This window comes from Falco peregrinus, chromosome 11 (genome assembly GCF_023634155.1).
Source record: "Falco peregrinus isolate bFalPer1 chromosome 11, bFalPer1.pri, whole genome shotgun sequence".
NCBI classification, from domain to species: domain Eukaryota; kingdom Metazoa; phylum Chordata; class Aves; order Falconiformes; family Falconidae; genus Falco; species Falco peregrinus.
Genome location: NC_073731.1, coordinates 143,228 through 171,122, shown reverse-complemented (window position 1 = coordinate 171,122; position 27,895 = coordinate 143,228). Strand labels below are relative to the sequence as shown.

Sequence of the window (27,895 nt, the reverse complement as noted above, 5' to 3'; positions counted from 1 at the left end):
TGTTTTGGCATTTGACCACTCTTACAGTAAAAAAGCGTTTTGAAGTTTAAATGGAATTTCTGTATTTAAAATGGTGTGTGTTGCCTCTTGTTCTTTCAGTGGATACCACTCAGAAAAGTCTGGCTGCACCTTTGCTATACTCTCCTCTCTGGTGTTTATACACATCAGTAAGATCCGCCTCAATCTTCTCTTCTCCAGGCTGAACAGTTTCAACTCTTTCAGCCTCTCTTTGTATGTCAGTTGCTACGGTCCCTTAAATCATCCTTGTGGGCCTTCACTGGACTTGCTTCATGAAGTTTATGCCTTCTTTGTATTGAGGAGCCCAGAATTGGACCAAAGACTCCAGATGTGTCTCACCGGTGCTGAGCAGAGAAGGATCATCTCTCTCTACCTGCTGGCAACACTTCTAATACAGCCCTGTATGCTGTTGGTGCTCCATGCCACAAGGGTGCATTGCAGACTTCAGCTTGGTGTCCACCAGGACCAACAGGTCTTTCTCTGCCAAGCTGCTTTCCAGCGGCCCAGTCCCAGCATCTACTGATACATGGGGTTATTTTTTCCCAGATGTAGGACTTTTCCCTTTGTTGATGTTGTTCATGAGTTTCCTGCCTGTGCATTTCTCCAGGCTGTCCAAGTCTCTCTGGATGGCAGCACAACCCTCCAGTGCCACCCCTCCCAGTTTTGTATTGGCTGCGAACTTGCGGAGGGTGCCTTCTGCCTCATCATCCAGTTCATTAATAAAGACATTAAGCAGTATTGACCCCTGGGGTAAACCACTAGTGACTGGCCTCCAGCTGGACTTTGAGTGCAGTGGTTTCGCCAATTATCAGTCCACTCCACTGTCTACTTTAGTCTGTTCTTCCTCTGTTTGTCTTTGAGGATGTTTGAGATACAGTGTCAAAAGCCTTGCTAAAGTCAGCATAAACATCTGTTGCTCTCCCCTCATCCAAGAAGTCCACCTTGTCATAGAAGGCTATCAGGCTGGTAAACATGGTTTCCCCTTCATGAATCTATATGTCTACTCGCAATCACCTTCTTGTCCTTCGTGTGTTTAGAAGTGGTTCCCAGGATGATATGCTCCATCACCTTCCCAGGGATCAAGGTCAGGCTGACCAGCCTGTGTTTCCTTGGATCTTCTCTCTTCTTGAATATAGGAGTGACAAAAGGAGCAATGCTGTAGGAATAAAATCCCTTTCTTTAATGAGCATCTTATCTTTAGCTCATCTATGTTTTTGTGGAAAAGGATAAAAACAAGTGTCTGAACAGAAGCAGCCAGCTTTCATGGGGGTATAACAATGTCACTACTGTTTTGCACACCCAAAATGTTCATTGTGCAGTGTGATCACATGGTTAGAAAAGGCAGTCTTGGAAAAAGCCCCACAATTAGCAAAGAGAGTTTCCTCAGGTTTCACTTGCAGTTCCTGGATTTCTCTCCAAATCCTTGGATAACTGGACTTCAAAACAAAACAAGTCCCCCCTCCCCTCCATCCCCTCATTACTAAAAATTAATTGCTCAAGTATTACTAAGTTGCCAGAAAAAGCTAGAGTTAGCTGGGTCAGGTATAGCCTGGTGACAGCATTAAGAGCTGCAAGGTGCTGTTTGTTACTCGGGGACCCTGGCATGTAGGTCGTCAGGGGCAGAAGACAATGAGCTGCTGTTCCCTGAGGTGGTCCATGGGGCTGAGCTTGGGCTGCTTGCACGAGCAAGGCCTGCTCGCTGGGTGGGGGTTCACAGGATCGAGCCAACCAGATTGTCCCTTAAATGTGACCCTGAATCAGAAGCAATAGATAATTTCTGAGCTAATAGTCACAATTTAGTACTCCTCCTTTGGTATTTGGCAAGATTCAAATTTGTCTTTGTAGCACCTCCTCCAAAAGAGGAACTCCTCAAAGCCATTGTAATGCCCCTGTCTTGTGTATAGAGGGAAAGAGAGATTTTGTAAAAGACAAAAAAAGCTTGCTTGACCATGATTACTTTTGTGTAGCCATCCAAAACCATTACTGCCTCCTCAGAACGTTTAATATAAGAGGACTGTGGCAAAGTTAAGCATTTGATGAAAGTAAAACCTAAATGCCTTTTAATAAGCAAGCTTTTGAGGCAGTAGTAGCTTTTGTGTAAGCCAAAAAAAGTATACTGTGTGATTTGAAAGTTAAGTTTTATGCAGAAGAGCCTCCTAGAAGCCCCCTTCCCTCCAGCCTTATTTTTCTGGAAGTCTAAACACTCAGGGCTTTCTGCAGAGTATGATATTTCGCTAATATCATACTCTGTAAAATCTGTGTGCATCTCTTGTTCCAGGCTGCCTGAGTCAGAATCCCCTGTGGCCAGATTTTGGTCCAGGTTAATGCTGATGTAAAGAATTCCGGCATGTTTCTGTGCAGAAATAGAGAAGAGGGTCTGCTACCTTTTCCTTTCCTTTTGTGCTGTGGTGTGTACATGCATGTGGCAGCATGTTGTCCTGTGATTATGCACATTCTGAACTTGCTTATGTGGTAAAGTGGCTTCACACACTAACCAGCCAAGCAGCTGCTCCCAACCAGAAGGAGATGTATGGGGTTTCATTCTGAATGTGAAGAGCAGTATCATTGCTAATGGCACTTTCAGCTGCTGTAGCCCCCTTTGAAGGATGAGCTTGTGTTTGAACCCTCCTTAAACTCCCTAAGGGCAGGTGGGTGTTTCAAAGCCCATTTTACAGATGGTGCATTATGATTTGAGGTAAGCAGAGAGCTTTGGATGAGAGGCAGCCTGCAAGCTTGTGGCTGGATGTGAGACATCAGTACATTGAAAGCATCATCCCGCAAGGTCCCAGTTACTGCCTAGTTTTGTCATAAGCCTGGCAGCAACCACAGAAAGCCCCATGCAGAATCAGGACTTCTTGTTTAAACAAGTTCACTCTATGAGATAGTGCCCGAGGAGGAAAAATACAGCTTGTAATCTAATAGATAAGATGGGGAAAGAGCAAGAGGGGACCTGTCAAAGAGAGACTAATGGACTTGCTGGAGGTTGCACAATAGGGAAGTGGCAGAACTGGAAATGGACTGTGAATCTCTTGAGACACATCCTGGTGCTGGGTTACTAAATCACAATCATTTTGATTAAGTGCCTCTCCCACTTCTGACTGCCCCTTTCCCAGGTCCGTTGCAAATGGATGTTTCAGCTTATTTTTATTTTATTCTTCCTTTCTTGTTACGAAAGAGGAATGGAATTCCATCTTTTGCTTCTCCGGCTACATCTTGGAAGCATGTCACCTGTTCTAGAGAAGAAAGTTCCTCTTCTTCTGTCTTCCTACTGTAAATGAAACATTTTCCGGTAGGATGTGGGTATACCACAGATGGACATTGCAGGGCAGTCACAGTCACAGCCTGAACAGGGGGACTGCACCCCCATGATGTGATGTAGGAAGCTGGCACACCAGGCAGGGCTTTGCAAGGCCATGCTTCAGGGCACTGATCTCTGATATCATTCACCCTGCCTCACCTGTATGCGCCTGTTAACCATGAACCAGGTTTGTCTCAGTGACATCATCAATGTGCTATACTGGATTTTTTTTCTTTTCCTTCCAGTGCTGACTGGAATCAGTCCAAACCCAAGCCAGAAAATGCTCCATCTCATGCTTCTCCAGGAAGATGTTAGTGTTGGTGCAGAGAAGAAAAGGCCTTCCTCTGCCCTCACCCCTTGCCTTCAACTCAGTCGTCAGTCCCACAGTTCTTGATTTGGGCCAGGCCACTGATGCTTTTCCCATCAAAAGGCAGATCTAGTCAACATCAAACAGCTTCCACATCAGACCCTTTCTGTTTCTATGTCTAGCCTCTAACCCAACTATATGTTTATTACTTTAAGAGTCCTTGTTGTTTCTGGGTACCCATTAATGTCCAGACACTAACTGTGAATTCCTCTGTGCTTCCCACTGGAGCTTCTCCACTAGAATTCACTTGGCCACCCTCCTGCTGCAGCTCTGGCCTTTTGCTATCAACCGCAGCTACACCAGCATGTCAGCAGGACTTTTGGAGAAAAAGCAGCATCCCTCTGGACCTAGAGGGACCTCTGAAAGAGTTCACTTTCTCATCTCTTCCAGCTCTGAGTCCTGGACACGTTGCTGACACTGTGATCCTGTAAGCATCCTTCCCCAGTAGCCCTGGCAAATCCAGAATGAAAAGATATTTGCTCCATGTCTTCCATCCAGTTGCTTCCCTCTGGGATCTTTTTTTTGGATGTGAAGCTGTAAACCAGACATCAGCCAGGAGTATTTTAGAGAAGAGGAATGTTAAGCATAAACAGCCAGGTTCATTTGTTCACATCAGCCTTTGGGAGTATAATCATGTCTATCCATCATTCCTCTGCCTGGTAACTTCAGCCAGTTTCAGCAAAATTTGACAGTAAGTTTGACGTCTTAGAGATGCTACATTCCTTTCATGCAAACAGGCAGCTAGAGAGAGAAGGATTAAAATTAGCATAAGCCTTGTTAGATATCAGAGAATCCAGAGGTAAGCAGACACAGGGGAAACACAGGAGATGGCAAGCATCACTACTTTGCTACTCACTGACCAGTTTGCTATTCACTGTTTTAATTCCAAGGCACCATGATGAATCTTACGACATTAGGACAAAGGTGGGTTTCCATCTTCTCATAGCCAACAACTGTGTATCTGTTCCTTGCCCCATTCTGGCCCAGTTATCTTCATATAGACCACCTTAAATCTTCTGAGGGGAAGAGGGAGGATAGCTTCAATGGATCTGTCAGTCATTGGGGCAAACATTAAGGTCAAGGATAGCAACAGGCTGGTTACTCTTCTGCTTCCCACAGCGTTACCCTTCACTTCTGCAGACATTACTCCTCCTGCTCTGGGGTACCAGACTCTTTACAGCTCTCACCTTAGCATCTGCAGCATGATTGGTGGTATCACTGCAGCAGCAGTATGCAGCTTGGCAGGTATTAATGGATTAATTTATTGGCTGATCCCAAAAACCTATGGATGAGCATAGGAGCAGGTACATGCTGAAGCTAACTAGTCCCTCCAGCTTCCTGGAATAGTTTGTGTGTATTGAGTGCATTTGCTCCCTTGTTTCATGGCAGGGAGACTGGGATCATTGTACTATAGTGGAACAAAAGTGTCTAGAGCAAGAATGTCTGGTCCCTTCCAAAGCTCATAACAATACAGGAATTCTCGTCAACCATAACTCCTGCATTTCTTGCTTAATACTTTGAGTGTCTATGTGCAGCACTCTGTCTTGTGTGTGTACCCTCTGCAAAGTGAATTTTGCAATGCAGAGCAAACCAAGGATGTTTTTTTAGGAGTCTCAAAAAAAGTCCAAGAAGGAAATTCCATTGAAACATGCAGGAATGCAGCAGATTTTTTAAGTTCCAGTTTTTTGAGACCGCTGTCTCATGGTGAGACCTGGGGAATGCAGGATTTACACTGAATTTCCACTGCCAGGCAAGGACACTGCAGGAAGAGGATCCCCAAACAGACAGAGGACTGCAGCTTTTTCAGCCAAGGGACTGGAAACATAGCAGAGTCCTTCTAATATTCCTGAATGAGGTAATTTCTGTCATGTTTGGATCCTGGAGCAAAACCAGTTTGGGTTTTGGCAATAGCTCCTTGTTTTCCCTTCAGCAACTGCCAGAAAAGAACTGAAGATTGGAATAACTTTTATTTTATTCCCATTGTTTTTCCTCTGGTGTTTAGCTTCAGCCTTGGTTACTTACTGCCTTCAGGAGCTGTGTGTGAATAGCTGGAGCTGGGGTGGTAGCATCTTTGCATTTGCTACACAAGAAGAAGAGAGATAGCCTCCTTTCAATTTCAGACAAAGTAGATTTTGAACTTGCAAACCATCCTTGTGTGATCGGTCAAAACAGAGTGTTCTGGCTTGCTTTAACTGCTAGATACAAGCCAAACCTCAAAGGAGAATTTGGGAACGTTGATTTTTCCTTCTTGCAGAATGAGGGAGGGCTTCGTCTGCAGACGGTTTTCTCCTGGGGAAGAAGCATTTCCTATTCTTAAATGAACAGAGAACTGAGCTTTTCCTTCTGTAATTATGTGGAAAAAAATTATCACTGGGCTAAGGCCCTTTTTCTGCTCTTTGCTATAAACTGAAATTATCTTCTCCCTTACTGTGAGTTTTGAATGTTTTGCTAGCTTTGTTTTCCCTGAATTTACACATTGTCATGTACTCTGAGAAAAGCTATTCCATTGCCACTTGCAGGAAATTCCAATTGTCTCGTGAGAAGGCTGCATGACTGATTTCTACCCTAATTTGACAGATCGAGGAGAGATTTTTCTTAAGCTTTTGTACCAAATTTCAGAATCTTCTGAGCTCCTGTGCTCACAGTTAGAAGTTACAAGAAGAAATAGGGCAGGGTACAGTGATAATCAGAGAAGAGGGAATAGTTTGTTGATTAAAACTGTATTTCCAGAGCTGTAGCCTTATGGGAAATTTGTGAAGCAGCAGCAGGTAGTCCAAAATCAAATGCAGAAAAAGAAAGAATCCTTTAGGCAAGTGGAGAACTACAATGAGAGAAACAAGTGAACAGTGGCTATTCAGCCTAGTTCAGGTTTAACTATCTCAGAACCACTAACAGTACTGTATAAAACAATTCATGGTTCTGTATGATTACTTTTTTTAATAGATGGGTGGACATTAGATTAGAAGATGTTGAAAGGCTACCAGAGCTGGAGAGAAGGTTTAAAAAGCAGCATGCCTACTTCTTGTGTGGCTTTTGTAATTCTAGCTATTGCTTGTGCACAGAATGGCTGTAGCGTAGATTTGGGCCAAACATGAGGGGATTGTAGGAAAGCCTTTAGCATTGTCAGATAGGATAAAACAGCAGGAAGCTGTTACACCTGCCTTTTTGTTCTGATGAGCAGCCCCTGCTATGCACCAGCTAGTGCAATACCGTGACTTAGAGCAAATCTGAAACGGTCTCCTTTGAAATTGTATATTCTCTTTTTTTGGCAATAGATAAGTAATAGCAGTTTTTGCTAGAATGAAGTGTTCTTGTTTTCGTTAATATTTGGGGGTTTCTGTTATATTTTCAGAGAACCATTTCCAGAGCTAGGCAAAGGCTAGCCAAGAGCTTTGGCAGTGGTCCCCTGGTTATTTTTAATGCAAAAATTAAATACCTCCGTGCCCAGTAGCAGATTTGATAGAAAGGAATATGTGCTCATACTCGAAACAAGGTGGGCTATTTGCTCAAGCCTACGTCCTTTAGCAATGGTAAATGGGGAATGTTTTAATGTGACCTGTGCATCAGGGAGGTTGCTGCTGGATGATCTGACACTGGAAACCCCTCATACCACCGGTATAAGGTATATATTTTACTGGAGAACATATCTCCAAATCCTCAGGCTGCAGCCCCTCAAATGCTTTGCAGTGAGTTTCATCTAGTTCTGAGGAGACCTTTCTTTGTTGGAGTGAGAATATTTAGCAAAAAACATCCCTCAAAGGCCAGACTACCATTGCATTTTGGACCAGAATGAACCCAGACAGCTTTCATTCTCTCCTCAATGTGAGCTATGAAGTCCACAAGAATCTCAATTTGGACTGTATTAGTCCAAGAAACCTTTACAGTAAGAGGTGTCTGGGCAACAGGCTTAAACAGGAATTTTATATACAGCGTGGGAGGTTTCTTACTGCTGTAAATCAGCTTGCTCCAGGGCTGTCTTAAATAACTCGGAGACCCTGGGCACAGTGCCTGAATGTATGCCATTCTCCACATGTGCAAGTCTAGTGAGGTCAGACTTACTGCATGTGCCAGAAAAGCAATGCATCCTGCACAGCTGGACTCCCTGCATGCACCATGCAGAGCTGCTATGTGCGTAAGCAGCAAGCCAAATTATTTGGACTATTTGTGGGCACATATTGTAACTCGACAGCATGTATACTGCCAGTTCTAGTGCATCTGGAATTAAGGCCAGCACCCATCTATGGAATCCCTGTCTGAGCCATCCCAGGGCAAATCTGCTTTGGGGACAGGCTTACATCAATGTCAGTTTGTTCCAACTGATTTTTCTGTTGGTTTTCATTTGCTTCTCATTGTTTTGTAGCCCTTCTCACCTGTCATATTTGTCCTCTTCTGTCCCTTTTCCACCTGCTGCACGGTGTGGCAGAGAGATGCCATGCCCACATTACCTCCTGAAGCCACTGTGGAAACATCTGGAGGTCTGCACAGCTTATATAGTGTTTTGAGCTCTCCAACAGGGCTTTTTACCCAAAGAGTTGTGCTTTTTCTTCCAGAAAGTCCAGGTGTGATATGTATCCAGTTCAACCAAATAAGCTTCCTGACAGAGCGCATTCCACAGCTAGTATTTGGTCACCTGAGGAAACCACCCTTTGCTATCTACATGGAAGGGTTTTAATCCTGCTGCCCAATGGCAGAGTGAGGTATTAGATGATGACCCTAATAAATGGTCCGATTTTTTGTGGAGCAAAAAGCGCTGAAAAGTGAAAACTGCATTAGAAAACACCCATTCACTCCTCCCAGGAATTTGCTTTCTATGGGAATAGTGAAGCCTCTTAAAGGAAAGTTCTTGTTATTTAGGTTAATTAGCTGATTGCTTTGCTCAACAGTGGGAGCTGAGCTAGATCCCAGGCCAGGAACATTGCTTGTTAAGCCTGAGTTGAGAACTGTTAACCTGACGTGAAGCTCAAGTGTCCTAATGCAATTGCTCTGTGAGGGAAAATTGTTGCTCATACTCCTGAAGGGGTTGCCACGTTTGCTTTGCCTGTGTGGGATCAGTGTGACGTGTTACTGCTACATTGGTAAAGCTGTCATAAATGATTGGCATACACTTTCTACTTTTGAATAATACTTAATAGCAACTTTTGCTCCCCTGAATGACCTCTAAAGAGGAGCCTTGCAGATAGTCCAAAGAAATCTGCCCCAAACACCTCTTTTTGGAAGCACTGTCCTCAGCAAATTGGACACCGATGTCTTTAGAATGGTGTTTCCAAATGTCTTCTGGTTTTATGGAGGCTAATGATGTAACTGAGAAGCAGCATCTGCACTTTAGGCTGAATTCAGACATTTTCCATGCTAAAATAATTCCAGCTGCTTCATTTGCTTCCTTTTCCTGTAGATTCCTTTCTGATTTATGTATTTTATACTGACAGTTTTTACAGATTTTGGCACTGGTCAAACAGAATTCCTGACCAAAACCCAGACAGGAATTTATTGTAAAATAGTATCTGCCTTTCCAAGCCAGCTGCTGCTCATTTAGATAGCAGGGAAGGTGGCTTTCAATTTGCATTTTAGTTAAGCAAAGTTAGTTTTGGGGATTTTTGCATTTTAGATTAACTAAAATGGAAATCCAGGTTAGCTGTCATGTATGGACCACTCGGGAGGAGACGAGTGGTTGCCTGGGTGTGAATTGAGTGCAGTTGACCAGTCTGTCTCTACAGGGAGCAGTAATGTGTGCACAGAGCCCTCACATTAGCTTGTCCTGGTTTCTTAGAGGAAATACACTGCAGGGTATCAAAGAAAAAGGTCTTCTGGGTCAGAACTTGAAGTTGTCTCTTATCCCAAGAGCAGCTCTTGTTTCAGCAAAACTTTGAGATTTGCTCAGGACTGGTGGTAGAAGCTGCAGTGACATTAGAGACTTCTTCCATAGCGCAAAAATGCACTTCCTCCTGTCCGCCCCTTACAACCTGTGGTTTACATTAACAGTAGGATCATTCCATTTTTCACTTTTAGTTATGCAGACAGTCCCAAAATTGGCTTTCACATTCTGAAACAAAATCCTTCATTTTTTTGGACAGTCAGTCTAGTGAGAATATTGTATTTTACATGTAATGGCCATAGGAATATAATGGTCCCACTGTACATACACACACTTACAGCTTGTATCTTAAAGAAATCCTGTGATACCTTTATGAACCAATGATCATCATGGCCGTAGCCTTTTTTATGATGGCAAGTAATCAGTAAAAAAGGAAAATGTGCAATTTTTGTAAGCCAGGATTTTAACAGACATGAAGATAAAAGCAAATCTCAGGCAGCAGCAGAGCTCTACAAATTGGTGGGACACTTGTGAGTACAAATACTATAATAATTCCAGTGTACAGTAGCTCTGCAGGACCTATTCGTGCTCGTTATGGTTTATTAGAAGTACAGTAATGCATCATCATGCTGAATCTTGAGCATGTGCGGGAGAAAAGAGAAATCTTTCCAGGACTGTCTTTTTGCAGTATGCTTGACCTTGTGTCCAATGTACATTTGCACAGAGGATCATGATTGTGTGTAGATCATTGCAGGTTCAGGTTTGCAGAATGTCAGAACTGATTATCCTTTTCTTGACTCTGGAAGTCAGACTTTCCCCTCTGTTGTCTTGGGGGAATGAAGCTCAGTCATTACTCTGGATTTGGGAGCAATGTTTGGATGAAAAGTTTTTCCTGACTGTGATGCAAAATGATACAAGTGCCTCAGCAGTCTTGCATTCATGAAATTGTAGTGATGCTTGTCAACAATAGCAATGCCCACTTCTCTTGCAAATGGGCTTCTTTATAGTCTTAACTGGAAGGATGCGAGCACTAAAAGTGGCCAGTGATACACTATGTACTGTTGTTTTCTGTGTTGACCATTGAAAAAAAAACATTGTAGCACAGAAATCTAGTTTGAGATGTTTATTGGACTAAAACCAGTTTAAAAACCAAGAAATAAATCCAACTGTTAAAAAAAAAAAAAAAAGTGTTGTTTAAGGTGGAAGAACTTGCATTCTGGGAACTTTTTCTTGTCTGCAGATCCTTGTCTGCAGGAATGGACTAATGTTTTTGCTTTTCCTTGTATACAAATGTAGAGCAAGCTGAGCAATTAAGAATTGGATACCAGCCTGTTTAAGGAAGATCACTGCATTTAGTTTTGCTGTTTGACCTCAGTAGCAGAGTGGTGTGACTGGAAACACACCTGCACTGCACAAAATCAAGGTCTGTTAGGCAAACAACAGCAATGTCCTTTTCTAAAGCATCCTTGAATATTTGTACATAACTTCTTGCTAAGATTGATCTCTTCCAGGAAACTTAAATAGTCAGTTACTATTTTAAATAGTAATTAGTTTTGGTGACTCAGTTGAAACTCAACTTCATGAGGGTTTCATTGCACAGAAGGTGCAGGGAGGAATACAATGTTGTGTTACCTTATAGTGGCCTTAAGATAATATTTGATATTAGGTGGTCTAAAGATTTACAATTCAGTTGTGTGGGTGCCCATGGCACCCACCCCACAGCTTCCAGCTGCCTTGTTCTTCCCTGGAGAAGCCAACCTTCCCTTCAAGGAAGTCTCCTTCATGCAGTAAACTGCAGAAATGCCTTGGGGCTCTCCATCTGAGTGCTCTCTTGACAGTACTGCAGGTCATACTCTTTGAGAAGATCATATGAAATGCCCAAAGGGACAATAATTAAGCTCCCCAAGAGAAGAATGGGCAACTGAGGGGAAGAGAGATGCTAGCTGAGGAACAGAATTGGAGAGGTGGCTTTACTCCCTGTAGCCTTCCTATATAGCTTTAGGTTTATGTCACATAGAACCACATTTTTAAATGTATTTAGGGCTTAAAGGTGCAGGTGAGTGCCTTTGGTTAGACTCCAGAGCCTCTAAAAATGACACTTAAATAGCTCCACAGCTGTGAGGACCTGTATCTTGGTTCTCCGCTTGCACAGTGGATGTAATTGTGGCTCTGCCATGTTGATGGCTACATCAGAGCCTGTGATGCGCCTGGGTATGTTAGTAGTGATATCTCTACAGAGCCCTGCAGGCATAAGTTGTCTCTCTGCCTTCTTTGCCTCAGTGCTAAATAATGTTTAGCCTGTGCTAGTGTGCCATGATGCATTGATATTGATGGTTTTCAGCAGCTGAGGTTCAGACTGTGAGATTACTGACTTGTTCCCTACACCAGGTTGAGTAAAAGTAGGGAAGAAATGTGTTTGTGTCTGTCCTTGTTTATTTTCCCCCATTGTGAAACATTAATTGGTGACTGAATGCAAAATTACCTTTCCCCTGTTTGTTCTTACGGGACTCACACAGGAGTTAATTAGCAAGAAGAAAATTTTATGATATAACAGTATAAAGGATGACAAAGCCCATGTAGGGGTGGAACTGTTTGAAATGTTGCCAGGTCCTAAGGGCACTGCTCCAATAATACTCCTTCTTTGGCAGTAGGGAGTAGGCAAAATAATCTGTGATGTAATGGTCTGACTTGGCATTTACAGCTTGTGAGCCAGCATTCAGCAACTCAGCAGTTTAGGATTACAGAATTACCATCAGAGAGAAATATTGTTGCTTGGAATTGTGACACGGTTTTATAAACTTCCTTCTTTTACAGATTCGATTAAACAGCAGAGGACTTATCTATTCTGTTGGTCTCCTGCTGGCATCTGTTTTTGTCACAGTATGTATATAGTCTTTTGTTCTTCGTTTCCAAAAGAGTGATTTTATAGATGTTTTCTTCATTTGTTCCTTTCTCACCTACAGCTGTAACAGTGGTTGTAGTCTGTTGTTAAGGGATAGGAATGGTCACTCCTATTGTAAACTTCCCAAGACCTTAATCTGGCACTTGGCAGAAGCTATCAGTGTCACGAGATGGCTTTCATGTTTGTATATTTTTCATGGGAGGAGCCTGGGAGATACATTAGTAATTATCAGTTATTTTTCATGCTAGCGTTGAAGCAGATCCCTTGATGTATGATGAGATCTGTTCTCCTGTTGGACAGGTAGACAAAATGCTGTATAGTTTGTACAGTTTGCTTTGGCCTGCTGTAGGAACCTTCTGAAATACAACACAGACCAGAACAAATAATGCCTGGACATGACAGTTTTTCTACTGAAATTGGTGTCTCACATTCCCTGACCTGTCCAAGTCCAGCATAGCAGACTGGAAATGACAGGGAGAAGCAGATTTATGTTACATCTTCCAAATCTTGAGACGACACTATAGGGAGTCCTCCTGTGTGTTGCACACCAACACAATTCCCACATAAACAAGACTTTAATCTTTCAAGTGGTTTCTGTGAGAGCAAACTTAGCAAAGTCAAGCACAGCTTTAGACTGTATGGCTCTAGATTGGGATGCAGAGGGTCACATGAAGCATTTTGAGTGAAGAAAAAAAGAGTCTGGCCTTGAAGAACATTCCTGATTGAATTAAATGTGATTGCTCTTGCCAAAACAAAATTAATTGCTGAAACTTAAAACCTCAGGGCCAGCACTTGAGGTGATGTAAGTCAGTGTGGCTTCAATGACTTGTGAAAGGGCTACTCTGATTTACTTCAGCTATGGTCTTCAGCTCACTTGTTGCACACTTCCATTGTGATTGCTTCCAGGTGACCTTGATCAGTAAGGGGACAGTCATCATCATGCTCCTGTAATTGAGAAGGGGATTTACCACTTTATTCAAAATGTTCCTGCTGTGGTGGCTTACTCTGTGTTTATTGTAGGTTTTTGGCGTCCACATGAACAAATGGAAACTGGATAAGAAGCTAGGGTGTGTGTGCCTTTCCCTTTACGGCATCTTCCTGTGTTTCTCCATCATGACAGAATTCAATGTTTTCACTTTTGTGAACTTGCCAATGTGCAGAGATCACTAATGCAGGTGGCAGACTGTCAGGAGGAACTTCCTTCTTACCTGTGCAATACAAACCACGGCTGGCATCTCCTGAATGCGGTGCACCTCCAAGTCGTGACGTATATCCTGTTCACTGTTCGTAGGACCCATGGCCCCATCTAGGTCTGCCCTCTCCCTGAACCCCACAACCTGGAAAAATCCTACGTTGATGTGAAGATTATTTTTTTCAACATTCATGTGATTTCGTAGCTCAGTTTTTGAACAGTGTGACTGGGACTCTAGATGAACTGGCTGCTAACTGGCGTCAAGCCAGGCAAAACTGGTCTGCTACAGTTCCTTCTTTTTTTAAGTTATTTGATGGAAGACTAATTAATTTATGACTTAAGACTATTGCTACAATGCAGAAGAGGGTGCATCGTACAGGGGCTGATTTTCAAGGAGAATCATGGGAAATTTTTTGGCTGTTTTTTTGTTTGGGTTTGTTTGTTTGTTTTAGTTTTGTTTTTCTTTTGGGGTTTGGGGGGTTTTTTTGTTGTATTTTTGTTGTTTGGGGTTTTTTAATTGCCAGAGATCAACATCTTCTCTTGCATCTTCTTCTGGGTCTCCTGTAACGATTCAAAGGTCACAGGGCAGTGTAATATGGGAATACAATTCAAGGTACTTGGCATATGAATGGATTTACTGCATATTAAAAGAAGATTGTCAAGGCAACAGATGATGACTTTTTACTGTAAATAATCTTGTACAGGTGTGATGAGGAATGTAAGGTAAACGTGGATTCAAAGGGTAAACACTACTACCGTTTTACTACTAATGTTGGAGTTTTATTTCTAGGATGTTTATGGTATTTCCAAGCAATAGTTTGATCGCCAGCCCAGGAGGGCTATCAAGGAGGTGTCCTGATTTTTAGTGGCCTGCACATGAAAATGGAAGGTCAGAACTTTCTCTGCTTCGTCAGATTTCTTTTTTTGGGGGGATTCAACAGTTCATGTCTTATTCATTCTGAGAAGGACATAAGTATGCATTGGAACTTTTCTAAATGAGTTACAGACACTGGTTTCTTTAAAAGGAAGGAGGCGTATTTTGCACAGACCTAGTTACTGAAGTCATAATTTGCCATTCTTTAAAGAATACACTGGACCTGGTCAGATATTTGTCTTCTTAAGCAGTTGAACTTACCTGATAACAGATCATGTGGATTCATCACCCCTTCTTTGGGAGGAAGACACAGAGAGAGATGGCACTTTTTAAAATGTGGAATATCTTCAATGCAGACTCGCTCACAGATCTTAAGTTATTGTGAAAGTTTAGCTATTCATTGTTCCAATATCCTGCTAGATTTTGTATAATACTGTATTAATATGCAGGCAGATTCCACCCCATGAGAAACACCATCACAGCTTCATTTGTATGTATTGATACTGTGGATTTTTGCCAGTGCTGGCTGTTGTATTTACTTTAACCACTGATCACTTCTGTTTCATTTGGTATGTTTTTTTTTCCTTTTTCTTGTATATGTTCTACTATGAAATGTATTAAGATGCTACCAGCTAGGTGAATGTTTTTGTCTATGGTACAAACAGTGGCAAAGATTGGTAGTAAAGGCACAGCAAACTCTAAGTAAAAGAAAGGAAGAAAAGCCAAAACACCAAACCGTAAACTATAGCAGGAAAAAAAACCCCTCCAACTGGAAAAAAACCCCAAAACACTAAGAAAAAAACTCCAAACCCATTCACAGACAAAAAGCCAGGTTTTATTTCATTTGCACTTTTGGAAGTGATTTTTTTCAGTTTTTCTTTGGGCAAAATCAAACTATTTATACCCTGTGGTTTCCACTCAGCTCAGCACTTGATTTCCTTTCTCTGTTACACTAAATGTGTGGAGGCACTGGCAGCTGTTGCACTGTGTGTGTCAAGGAAGTCCAGCGGAAAAAGCCGTGTACCACTGGCCTCGCTTAACAAAGTGTGCTTGTGGATCCCTGGCAAGAAGAAGGAAGGGTCCAGGGACAGGCAGTTGAGAGAGTCAATGACATGCCTGTGCCCTCATTCTGGAAAACGATTGTGTTGCTACTTGATCTATGCAGCCTATTGTTTGAGCAGCCTTCTCATAACTACGCCTGCTGGAAGTCCTCTTGTATTAGGAAGCCCACTGTACTTCCCTGTTGTTTTTTGGTTGCTGTCATTTCTTTTTTGTTGTGGTTGTTAATGAGATTAATAATAATAATAACCACTAAAAGGCCTAAAATACTTCCTTAAATCAAACAATGTTAGCAACAATGTGGCACGCTTCACTAAAAGCCACCCCACAAACACACAGCTATGCTCTTGTAGCAAGATGATGCAGTTGCTCCTAAGCAGAATGTTTCCTTGCTGACAGAAGGGACAGATTTGGGGAAGGAAAAAAAAGGAATTTTACATCAGAGCCTATTATTACTTCTATTTTGAATATTTATACTGCTGCTCCAATGGAGCCAGTTGGATCTATTTCTACGAAATAGCCATTACCTATCCCATGGCACAAAAACTGCATGAGTTTTTTTTTTTTTAGGAACTTTTCCTATTGGTGTGCATTAATTACTGTAATATGTCATAACTTTGTGTGTAAAACCTGAAATACCTTGTTCTGACACTTGTGTGTTGTGCAAGAATGTTCTGCAAGTTGTTTGTTCTAAGCAGAAGCAAAAGGTACGTTGAACTGCTGTTATCTGTGCCATATATGAATTGGTAAGCACTTCCTATGTTGGCAGTTTCAGCGAGGTGTGCTTACAATTTGCAACCAAATCAACCAGTGCAGACCTGGTTTGGAACAGGATAGACCAACTGAATGTGTGCATTCTTGGTTTTGTCTCCAAACAAGCGAGCCCCTCCAGTTTGTTAGCATAATCAAAGCCTGTGGAAAAGTCCCCAAGCAAAAAAAATTGAGCAGTTTTTAGCATCCTTCCTGTACAACATCTCCAAAGCTTGCATTATGTTCAAATGCAGTGCATATCAATACTTTACTTTTTGAGCCAAGCAGAGGACCGAGTCTGAGTGGTTCTATCCTCTCAGAGTTAGATTCTGGAAGCTGCCAGCTGTGCAGGGGGGACTGCCAGTGCCTCTCTCCATTTTCTTGGTGAGAAGCTCTGCAGTGCCCATTGCTGCCCAAGCCATGGGCCATCAGTGGGATGTGGGGTCACAGGAGCCTGTCGAGGGCGGCTGAGCTGGCAGAGCCCCTGGAGGTATGGGATGGGACAGAGCTGTGGTGGGGCTGGGGCTTGGGACCGGAGCAGTGGGGTGGTCAGGGGCAGCTGGCTGTGGGGCAGGAGGGAGTGGAGAGGCCCAGGGTTTGGGAGGCTGGGGGAAACCAGGGGTGAAGCCAGGTTGGGCTGGGTTTTTTTAATATGACTGTGATTCATTTATGGTTTTACTGTTCTGAAAGGAAGGGTCACCATGTCATGTCTGGGGCTGGTTGGGTCTTTGGACCAGTCAACTTTTTTGTTTCCATTCCTAGTGGTTTCAGACAGTTCTTAATGAGTATTTCAAAGGGAGATTAAAGAGCCTTTTCCTCAGTGGAGAGCACTTCAGTGCAGCTCTGACTTTGACTTAAATATGTGATCCCTTGCTAGTTTCAACTCCGCTTGACATGTGGATGGCCTTCGTTTGACAGCAGTTCAAAGGCAGAGTGGTAGGATAGGATATGATACGAGGAGGTCCTCGTGTTAGATGTGTTAGAAAAACTACTTTTCTCCCTACCAAAGGTCAATTTTATACTTGTCTTTTTTTTTTTTTCTTTTTTTTTAATGTGCTGCATTTTTTGGTAGATTGACGGGAACACCAACCTGAAATGTGTGCATAGCAGGAGATTTTGACCGGTATAATTCAGGTTTTTTCCTGTGATGCTACTTGCCTGTTTTGTTTTCAGCTTTCTGTCTTCAGCTGTGTCATTGAAATCAATTGATTAGCATGCTTTGGATTTGTGATACTAGTGCTTGTGAAAACAAATGCTCGTTCTTAAGATTCAGATAAATGTGTGACTGGCTTTTTCTTGACAAAACAAATGAGGTAGGACAGCAATCTAGTTTCAGAAAAACAACATTCAGTGCAGGTGAAGCAACCTGAGGGTAACATTAAATATCCTGCTGTCAGAACAGGAATTTTAATATGCCTTTCCAAATAACCGTATTAATACTTGTGAAATAAAACGTTGATTGAATATAATTGGATAATTTTCTAGAAACCCATAACTTTCTGGTGATTGACAAATGTTTCTTACATCAAGATTTTGTAGGAGCCCTAATCCTTTCAAATAAAGCTCACAGAGATGCAACAGCATAAGGTTTATCTATTTCAAAGTTACACCACTGGAGCTTTAAACTTGTTTAAATACATACTTTGAAAATCAACCTCAGTGGACACCGTATTTAGCTGGATTTAAATCTGCCCTGTATCCATGAAGTTTCACTTGATCAGTAGCCACGGTAATTTAGTCTAAAATACACATAAATCCAGATAGGAACATCCATATTAGGTTTGTACAGCTTTAAGTGAATCAGTTTAAAGCCATGCTTTTGAGGAAAATGCTTGAAGTTTGCATATTTGGAAGACTTCAGCCACTCCAAATTTAAGGAACTGCAGATTTTGAGTGTGTTGAATGGATGTACCAAGTATAATGCAAGGCTTGGAGTTGAAGTTAGGGAGTTCTCAGTGTTCACTGACTTGAGTGAAAGTTGACCTCTATTGAAATCTATGGCAAACCCCTGATGATTGATTTGTAGGGTCAGTGTACATGTTTGCAGCAGTAAATCCTGAAAAGGACTGTGGTACTTTGTTTTTTAAAGATGAATGAACTTTTTATTGTCTTACCTGAATAGATAAATGAATAACTATTAACACAACTAGGCATCTTTAAGGGGAATTCACATGAATATTCTGTTAGCACCTGGTGGCCTCAAATCTGAAGCATATTTCATAAATCTATCTGCTTCCACCCAATCTGCTCTGACTTGTTTGGCTGAATTTCCACAATCAATCTGAGGTGTGGACAAATCCATGCCTTTTGGAAGTTTTCTTTATTCATGGGAAAGCAATACGGGAAGTGATGGCAGTTTGGTTCATTGTGCACCAGGGGATATAATTTGGCTGTGAAATCTATTGTTCACCACCCTGAAACAGCCTGAGATCTGGGCCGAGTTATCCAAGTTTGGGCAGAAGCATCTAATTTCAGGAAAGCTTCTAAAAAAAGCATAATTTTTTTAAAGTAACAGATTTAATAATGTATTTATATAGTTAAAATGTCTTTTTTGTGGTATATTTTAGGTAGAGGGTTTATTTTACTTTTTCTAGTAGCCTTGCAGAACAGATTTTAAACCTTCCGCATCAAAACAACGTAACAGAAATCTTGTCAATATAGCCTTCATCTGCCAGGTAGGATTTGAACGGTGCTAAAAGTCAATGTGATAATTTTACAGCAACAATTTAACATAGTCTTTTTACTGCCAGGGAAAACGTAACATTGGATGCCTGAACCTATGAGGATGGTTGTGCTTGACGATAGACCTGCTCAAACGCTGAGTGATTGTCTCTGAGGTTTTCCATCAGCATGCCTGGCAAGCGAAGCAAGCAGTTTGGATTAGCAGAATAGTAATCTCTGTTGCTGGACATTTTGTCTCTCTCATGCTTTAATGAGAGGAGGGGACTGCTGGTACACCCCCTGCCCACCCACCCCCAGCCTTGGTTACCAGTTGCTGCCTGCTAGCTTGGAATGATACTTGCTCCTTTTTCATAGAAGAAACATAGATCTCGCATAGGTCTAAGTCTTACCTTAATTGTGGTCAGTGTTGTCTCCTGGCTGACAGGTGCTGGAGCAGGTGAGGAAACAAGCGCTCCATTCACACCGTGCACATAGAAATGGACGTTTGGTTGCAGGAGGAGTTAATTGCAGAAGTGTTTTGTGGAGAGAGAGGCCCATCATATAAGCAAGTTTTAGTAATCATAGGGATATCTAACTCTGCCATTACGAATGAAAACTAAAGACTTCTGCACTCATCCAGTGAGATCTACGTATGACTGGTAGGGTCATTTCAGTAAAGCAGTCCCCTGTGTAGCAAACCACCCCATCTCTGAAGGATGCTTGTTCTAATAATTCCTGTCAAAAAGCGGTACCCTCAGTGTACAGCTACATGGCTACCGTACAATCACCATCATTTACTGAGCTTTGGAATTTCAAAGTTTTGAAGGGGAAACCATTTTGAAGGCCAAAATAGCATTCATGTCCTCTGGCAGCCTGCAGTTCCTGTGGCTGGTGTGGCTCCTGAGAAAGCTGTGCTGGGGGCAGCTCTCGTTCTGGCCGGCACAGCTGTGCCCACTGGCTGTGGTGTGCTGCAGGGAGGGGATGTCAGGGTACCCACAGACCAGCTGCCCTCTGCCAGTGTGGTTCAGCTGGGGTGTGCTTCTGAGCCCAGCTACTGCAGGCTCTTAGAGTTGCCCAGAGAGCTGCTCCCAATGCAGGGGAGTGCAGCATGCTGCCTGCTGTTCCTGGGTAATACCCACCCCAGCTCAAGGGGCCAGGGGCATCTGCACCTCTTCCCTGGCCTGATTCAAGTCCTGGCATGCTCGGGCAGGCTGTGCTCAGGCAGGCGCCGAAGTTGCAAGTTCAGAAGGTACCAGAGCCCTCGCTTAACTTGAGGCGTGTACCTTGTCATGCAGAGGTCTGTGTATCGAAAGCTAAGCACATGCTTAAGAGTTTTGCTGAGGAATTTGGTTGAATGAATTCAGCTCTTTGGCATCACCAGGGTTTATTTAAGCGCCCAACAAATGCAGCACATGCCGTCTGAGAGCGGGCGCTCTCATGGGTAGCAACTGCAGCAAAATGTTCCCATCTGAGGCTGCGGGCAGAATCCTGTGTGATCAGTGAGCAGATGAGACTGATGAGAGCCTGTAACGAATGTGCTTTGGTTTAAAATAAAGGAATTGACATTTTAGAAGACTGTGTAAGTTTTATAAACTGTCACTGGGAGTCAGCTACTGAGGTTTTTGATACTGATGCTATTTAGGAAAGTAGATTTGCTGTCATGGATTTTTGCCTTGAGGTGTCTTTCCTGTATGCATCTCTAGAAAGCAGTAGCCTGTGTTAGTAGCTCTGTGCAAACAGGACCTGATGCTGAGCTCCCTGAGATTAAAAGCAAGGTTTTCTAACCGAGGTAGAAGGGCTTGGCATCAAGCCCAAACCTGGGGCAGTCTGCTGATGGGGTTGTGCAGTGTCATTTCTGCTGCGCTTGTGGGCAGGCATCCAGCGGGTTTGTTAACAATGCCCACCAGTGGCAGGGTGCCCCTCTCATGTTCTCAGCAGCTCCTGCCAGCACAAAAAGGAGAGCTGGGCAGTTCCTCTGCCTGCCATATTCTGGTTAATTCATTTGGTGTTCTTGCATTTCTGAAATGTTCACAGGGCTTGGGCAGAGTCTTTTGAATTTGAAGATCCAGTTTGCTTTTGGAGGAGATAGAAAAAAGAATTTTCCATTGCAAACTTTGGGCTAAGGTACCACAGCAGTAGTTCTCTCCCTTGTCCCAGCTTTGTGCAGCTGCATCTGTAGGCATAAAGGCAGTGAAGTGTGAAGGGCCACATCCAGGACCCTCTGATGCTGTTGACTGCTCTTGAGACAGCACTTGAAATTAAGTTGAAAGCTGTATTACAAAAACATGCTTTTACATCCTGACTTTTGGGTCCTGGTGCAACTTGTGTGTAAACAGGAATAACTACTTTTGGCAAGACTATGGCAATGAAAGACACTTTGCAGGACCTGGTCCTGTATTAGCATGCATGTCACTTCTTGACTTCACTTCAGTGAGGACAGCCTTTGTTGAGAAAGGGTTCATTTTCTATAGGATGGACAAGTAAGATGCCACACTGTGGCTATAGAATTCAAACGCAGTCCCTAGCAGAAGGCAGACCTCCTTCCTGGCTGTTACAGCCTGAGACCTGCATCTTGTTATTTTCTTAGCAAATGCTAAAATAATGAGAACTAAGCTGTCTGGTAAGGGAAAAGGGGAATGAGGCTGGAGGAAAGCAAGTGAAGGTAAACCCTGCAATACCGTAGTTTGTGACCATTTAAATGAAGAAGGCTTGAGTTTTCTCATGCTATCTACAGACACAGCGTGCATGCTCCCATCCCACCATCAAGGGCAAGTGTGTGTAAACAGATGTGCTCTGGCTGCAGCTGTGCCAGATGAAGAAAGAGGTGGTGACCCTTGTCCATCCTCTGCAGCAAACACCCTTACCTGTTTGCGGAAGCTTATCTGACTGGCAGAGCTGCTTGTCTGATTGCGTGCTGATCAATGCCAGAACATCGGGAGTTTAAGCAGTGCAGTGGGCAGTGACTTCTGGGAGCACATCTGTTTTGGGAGGGCATGTCTCTCTGGGACCTAAGATGCTGTGCGCAGGAGGACTTCTGATGATAGAGATGAGATATGCTGGGGTGTGCTGTGAAATCTTTTTCAAAAGCAGACATCCCTGTACACCCAATAGACACCTGCTTGTTTCCTTAAGATTTTATCTTTCTCCTTGTGTTGCAGGGATGCAGGATTTTGCTTACACTGTCTGTCTTGTAAGCTGAGTCCCTCTGGTTTTGAAGGCTGACCCATATCCTGCTTAACTCAGAATTTGTGCAACAGGCTAGCAGGAGTAGGATGTAACTTTTCGTGCCGTAAATTGATGGGAGAAATGCAAGGAGATTTTGCTTGGCACACCGATCTCAAAGCAATGCACTCCAAAACAGTGTAAGCCTACTGTCTGCCTTTAAAATACCCCAAACTGTTGAAATAACCAGTCATTGCACAGCACATGGAAGGGCTTTTCATAGGAGGTCTTTTTAAATAGACTCTTCAAAGAGAAATTTGCATGTATGAGGATACTTTATATCGTAAGCGGCCTCAAAATGAATGAAATGGATAGAGCCCTGCTCAGTCCCAGTTATGCAAAGCCGCTTGTTATATAACAGATAGAACTGATCTGATTAAGTGGTTATAGATCTGACTTGGGCCTTTTAAGCTTTGTGAAGCCAGACTATACTATACTGTACTAGTTCTACTGAGGGACTCAGTCATAAGTTAATATAATCCATTGGCAGATTTTTGGTGTTAATTTTTGTAAAATGTATGAGCATAGATTTATATTCAAGCAACATATATATACACACACACACACTTTACCTAATATGTCCACTGTTGTCACAATGAAGCCCTGTGGCAACCAGCTGCCAGCTGCACAGTAATAAAGCCCCATCATGGCAACTGCTAAGATGCTAACTGTACCAGTATTCAAGATAGTCTTATAACATCTATTTATAAATGCAAGAGATGGTTACTAGTTTTTATTTGTTTCCACATTGTATTAGCAAGGTATTGTGAGTGGTGCATGGCAGTTGCATATCTATAATGTAGCGAGTCAAAAGCTTTAACAGCCTATCTTTGTACATTCAGTAAGATTTCTAATTGTAATTGCTGTTAGTCATTTGAAATTCCAGCTGCATTTTCTGAACATGAAGACAGCTTCGAAAAAGAAAAAAGCATGTGTGAGACATTAAGGAGGTCAGGAAATTCTGCACTTAAGTATTTATACATTTTATTTATTTATTTATCATACATTAAACTGAATCCCTGGTTCAAGAAAACATTTTCCCATGCTGGCAGAAGATTTAGGGACCTAATTTCAGTCCCCACCTAAAGCTAGGGCCAGGTTTTCCTGAATCAGGGAGCAAGCAAACTAAGCATTAAAAGCATTGTAGCATCCCTTTGAGTGGCCACAAAAAGTGGTGAGACCTTCTCAGACGCTTCTTGTAACTTACTGCATCATTACAACTCTTGTAACTCAGCAGAGAAGCTGAGGAATGCTGAGAGACCCAAAGATGCTTCTGCAGTGCTCGCCTCTCGATCTCTGAGAGCAGAAATATATAAATAGCAAATACTCATTGCGCTCTAGTGTTTGTAATATCACCGTCACAAGGTACCATTTGAAATTCACATTTCATGAGATACTAACAAATAGATTATTTTTTATTATTATTTTTTAGGGGGGTTAATTTTTCGTAAGTGATCTTCCTTTGCCTAGTTTTCCCCGCCTCCCTTTAACAGTAAATGGCGCTGGTTAAATGTGAAGATCTCTCTTCAAAACGGATGTCATACACTAGCAAATGCTTGGGTGAAGCTGACATTGTCCCAGCTTTATGACAGGGTGGTTACTGTTTACAGCAGGCAAGGATCTCTGCCCTGAAATCCTGCAGTTAAATGGTCCCACCACTCACAAATGCAATACTGCCCAATTTCTACTGCGTTGCTTTGGTTTCAGGTAGACCGGTAGATCTCCACTGTAGAAGAATATAGCATGCCATTGCTATGGGTGTGAATTACAATAGGGCTTGTTGGGAAATACAGGAGCAATGATGGAGTCATTTTACAACCTCTGGAGTTCACTGGGGGTGTGGGCAGGGACTGGAAGCCTGTATTTTGAGATTAGAAAAGAAAGAGTTGGAAGATAAAGGCTGATTGCCTAAAGTACTGCATCAGTTGTTTATAAAGGTTTATGTAATGCTCAAGATTTGCATAAAGAGAGCTTCCATGTTCTGTCAGCACAGAGCTCAGCAGAGTTGTTCATCCTAGGTTCTCAGAAACAATCCTTTTCTTTCAGTAATTTTGACTGATGAGTTAAAACCTCTTGAGTGTAACATACATTTCTGTATTTCAAAATTGTATTGAGAAATTACACAATGCTTAGGTCAAACGAGCAAGCACAGAACTTGAACTGCAGTGAATTCTTGAAAAAAGGCAAAGTAAGATGTTTGTGGAATAACTTTGTTCTTAAGGGTATGGGGGTTTTAATGGATGACAGAAACAAAGGACACAAAGTATGATTTGTAATTATTCAGCACCCATGGAGAGCAAGTGCAAAGAAGAGTAATAACATCACCAACAAAAAGCTGGTGGTTGTGTGATTAGGATACTGGCAGGCTTTGCAAGGGTTGCATTTACATGGAAGTTTGCCTGAATGCTAGATGGTTTATGCCACTCTCCCCATCCTGATGAATGGTGTTTCTTCCCAGTAGAGAAATACTGCATCCCTTTATCAGGGAGAGTGGGAGAGATAGGCCCAAACTTCTCTGACTGGGTTCTTACCCTGGCTTCACAAGTATGCATTTTATCTGTTATGTAAATGGTGCGCAAACACGCTAGTAGCGATGATCCACATACCTAAGAGGTGATCTGGTATGCAGTGAACTTTGCCATGCATTGAAGATTTTAGGGACAGATTTTACTTAATGTTCCCTTGAGGAGTAGTTTGATTGACCTTATTGTCTCACCTTGTAAAGCTGAGAATCATTAGTAGGCCCATAATCCAGGCAGTAATTGTCAGACATGACTAAAGGAATGACAGATGTTCATCTTCATGTTACTATTTGTTTTCAAGATGGAAACCAAACTGGGAAGATTCTTGTTTGGGTTTTGGGTGTTTGGGGGATTTTTTTGCTGTCTCTTGGAAGTCCTGTGCAATCTGAAATCCCTTGGTAAGGCTTGGCAATGGTTCAGGTGCTCCTGTTGCTAGTGCATGTGTCAGAGCTTCAGCCAGCGGGGACATGCAGGAGGGCAGGACTGGTGCTTCTCTTCAGTCCGTGGTTTATCTGGTTGCTGACACAGGTGTGTGGCAAGCAGCCCCACAGGGTGAAGTTCACTTCTGCCTACAACCACGGCATAAGCATGGCAGCAGGAACTCGTACACTGGTAAATCGGGATTTCACTAGAACAAAAAGATGAGCAGACCGACTCATTGTTCCTCAGGTATGTTGCACAAGTTTCAAGGGCCCCTACCCTTCCTACACCTCTGCCTCCCCTGGCTCACCTAGCACTGTTTTGGACCAGGCTCTGCTTAGCTCAGCACTTTCAATAGCTCCCATCTATGCACTAAAAACCACAGCTGAATTCCCAGAAATGTTGGGCCCCTGCTCACCACTAACAGGCAATGGGTGCTGTTGAGTGCAGGCTTGCATATATGAGGTGAGTTTGCATATATGGTACTGTAAGAGCATGAGTCAGCTGGTGTAAGGACAGCCGGTCTCTTTGCACATGGGGGCCGCTTTTTGCCCCTTCCGGGCTTTTTCAGAGCCAAGCCCAACCTGTCGTACTTACACGGCACTGTCCCTGAACTAACAAGCCTCATCAGAGCTGGCCTAGGTCTGCACCCTGTAGTCAGCTTTGCACCACCAAGGCACACAGGGAGACCCCCTGTGCCAGCGACCCAGCAGGGGGTGTGATATGTCTTTAAATCATCTCATGGCCCAGCAATTAGCTATTCAAGATCTGATAATTTTTTGAAGCTATTATGGAAAACGTTTTTTGGTACCATTACTAAAGTCTCAGCTGAATGCAATCCCTGCTATGGCTTGTTCTAACACAGACTGAGATAAAACCATACAGTTTTCTTTGAATTGTGTGTGTAGTGAGTTTTCTACTTTGTGGTGCAGTCATGGCATCAAAGCTGCAGGAAGCACAGCAATAAAAGTCACTGATACTAGCACCTTTTGTTTGATGGGGTGAAACGATGCTGTCTGAGTTCCTTTTCACTGAGTGGGAAGAATCTGTGATGCTTCTAACCATAAGGAAGAAAATGTAGGTGGAACTCAGTGCAGATGCACGTATAATGTATGTTCATTTTCAGCAGACAGAAAACAAAATAATCAGTGGTTTCTAGTAATACAATTCTACTCAAAATGGCTTTTTATTGTCAGCTTAGAAGCGTTAAAATGGTGGAGCCTCAGACAAAACATTTGTTACCTTTGGAAATAAGTTACAATGGTTTTGTCATACTTGTACTAGTATTATAAGGTCAGTCTATATGTTTGTTTTACAACTTGTAGAGTAGTCTTCGATGCATAGCTGTTCCACTTGCCTGTGTAAGTTAAACATTTAACAGAAATGAAAGCATGCATTTTTCTCTGTTTGCTGGTAACCTATGAAATTAGAAACTTGTATTTCTGTGGTTTTAATGTGTTACACTATAAACAAAATTTACAGCACTATTGTCTATGGAATATAAAAAAGTTTTATTAGAATTAATTACTTTAAATGTTTTGTTATTTGATTTAATTATGTGTCAGACATTTACACTAAGACAATATAATGTTTATCAATAAAAGTATCCTCTCTTTGTACTAACTTAACACTTCAGGGTGTGCTTGGGCATTGGAGCAGAGAGCACCCCTGTGGGTCACAATCCCAATGATTTGTTCATTTTTGGCATAATTCTGAGAATACTTTGTACCACTGGTTTAAGCTGAGCATTGAATTAGGAAGTGAAGGAAGAAGAAAAGAGTTGTTATATTTGTAGTTCCTCTGCTACTTAATGTGCATTTGCTGTAAAGGTGAGTGCACCACAGTAGGTTATGTAGAAGCCGGCTGGCTCATGTGACCTGGATGTGTCAGAGTCCATACAGAAACAAACACTGAAAAAATGTATTTGCTGTTGTATAATGAGTCAAATTCTGCTCTGTTAAAACAATACAAACCTGAAATTACTGCACTGAAGTTAGTTGTTCTTTTCCAGACATAGGGTAGTGGGAGTTGACTGTCACTCTCCCAGCTGGAAGGATTCTGTGCCTGTTCAGCTATTGACAGCCATGGTAATGAGATCCAGTCCTCCTTCTGAAGTTATTGCTGGAGCAGTATTTTCAGTACTGTTTGGAATAATAATGAGGGTGATGTGCTATTACAATGGCTCTGATGCAGCCAGTTTCCATTACAGAAACCTGCAGAAAACCTGTGGAAAGGGCTTGTAAGAAGGCGTACTTCTAAAGCAGTAAAATCCTTGTGCTGCTATTATGCTTTGCACCAGCTGAGCAGAGACTGAAGTTTCCCTACTAAATCTGAGGCTGCCTTGGTGACAGGACTGTCCTTGCTTCTACTTCATCGCATGAGAAGGTTGGGAAATTTTAGCTGACCTCCCGTCCCGTTACACTTTCTCTGAAAGAAGGGCTTGAGATCCTTTAATGAAAAGGCATGTAACTGGAACTGCCTACCTCACCTAAAGTATGTCTTTGTAACAGCCACTGACAAAATGAAATCTTTCTTCTGAAGTACCCACCATGTCCACAAGAAGCAGTGGTATGTCTTAGGCAGAAGAGGTTATTTATTTACACATCTGCAGCTATTTTCAGGTGCAGAAGAGCCACACAGTGCAGAAAAGGCACACATGCTGATCCCATGTCTCTGCCCATGAGTACAGAGGTGAGGTGCAGCCTTTGATGTTAGTGCAGAAAGTGTCTTTCATCAGTGCAAGCCCAGCAGTTGTCTTGAAAGTATTTTCCATTGGTTTGATTGTTTGCTTCCCAACT

General features: G+C 42.5%; 1 protein-coding gene across 10 annotated transcripts in view; it reads left to right on the top strand.

Moving 5' to 3' along the window:
• LOC101920172 (sodium/potassium/calcium exchanger 3) overlaps nucleotides 1–27,895 on the top strand; it is a 280,196-nt gene that overhangs the window by 157,683 nt on the left and 94,618 nt on the right. The window contains exons 16-17 of one of the 10 annotated variants that reach the window (XM_055816646.1): nucleotides 12,310–12,375; nucleotides 13,418–24,015. The exons of the other annotated variants lie outside the window; for them this stretch is intronic. Of the exons in view, the coding sequence (XP_055672621.1) occupies nucleotides 12,310–12,375; nucleotides 13,418–13,567 (216 nt within the window). The 3' untranslated portion in view covers nucleotides 13,568–24,015. Of the gene's footprint in view, nucleotides 1–12,309; nucleotides 12,376–13,417; nucleotides 24,016–27,895 lie in introns of those variants that run through there. 10 annotated transcript variants of the gene reach the window in all.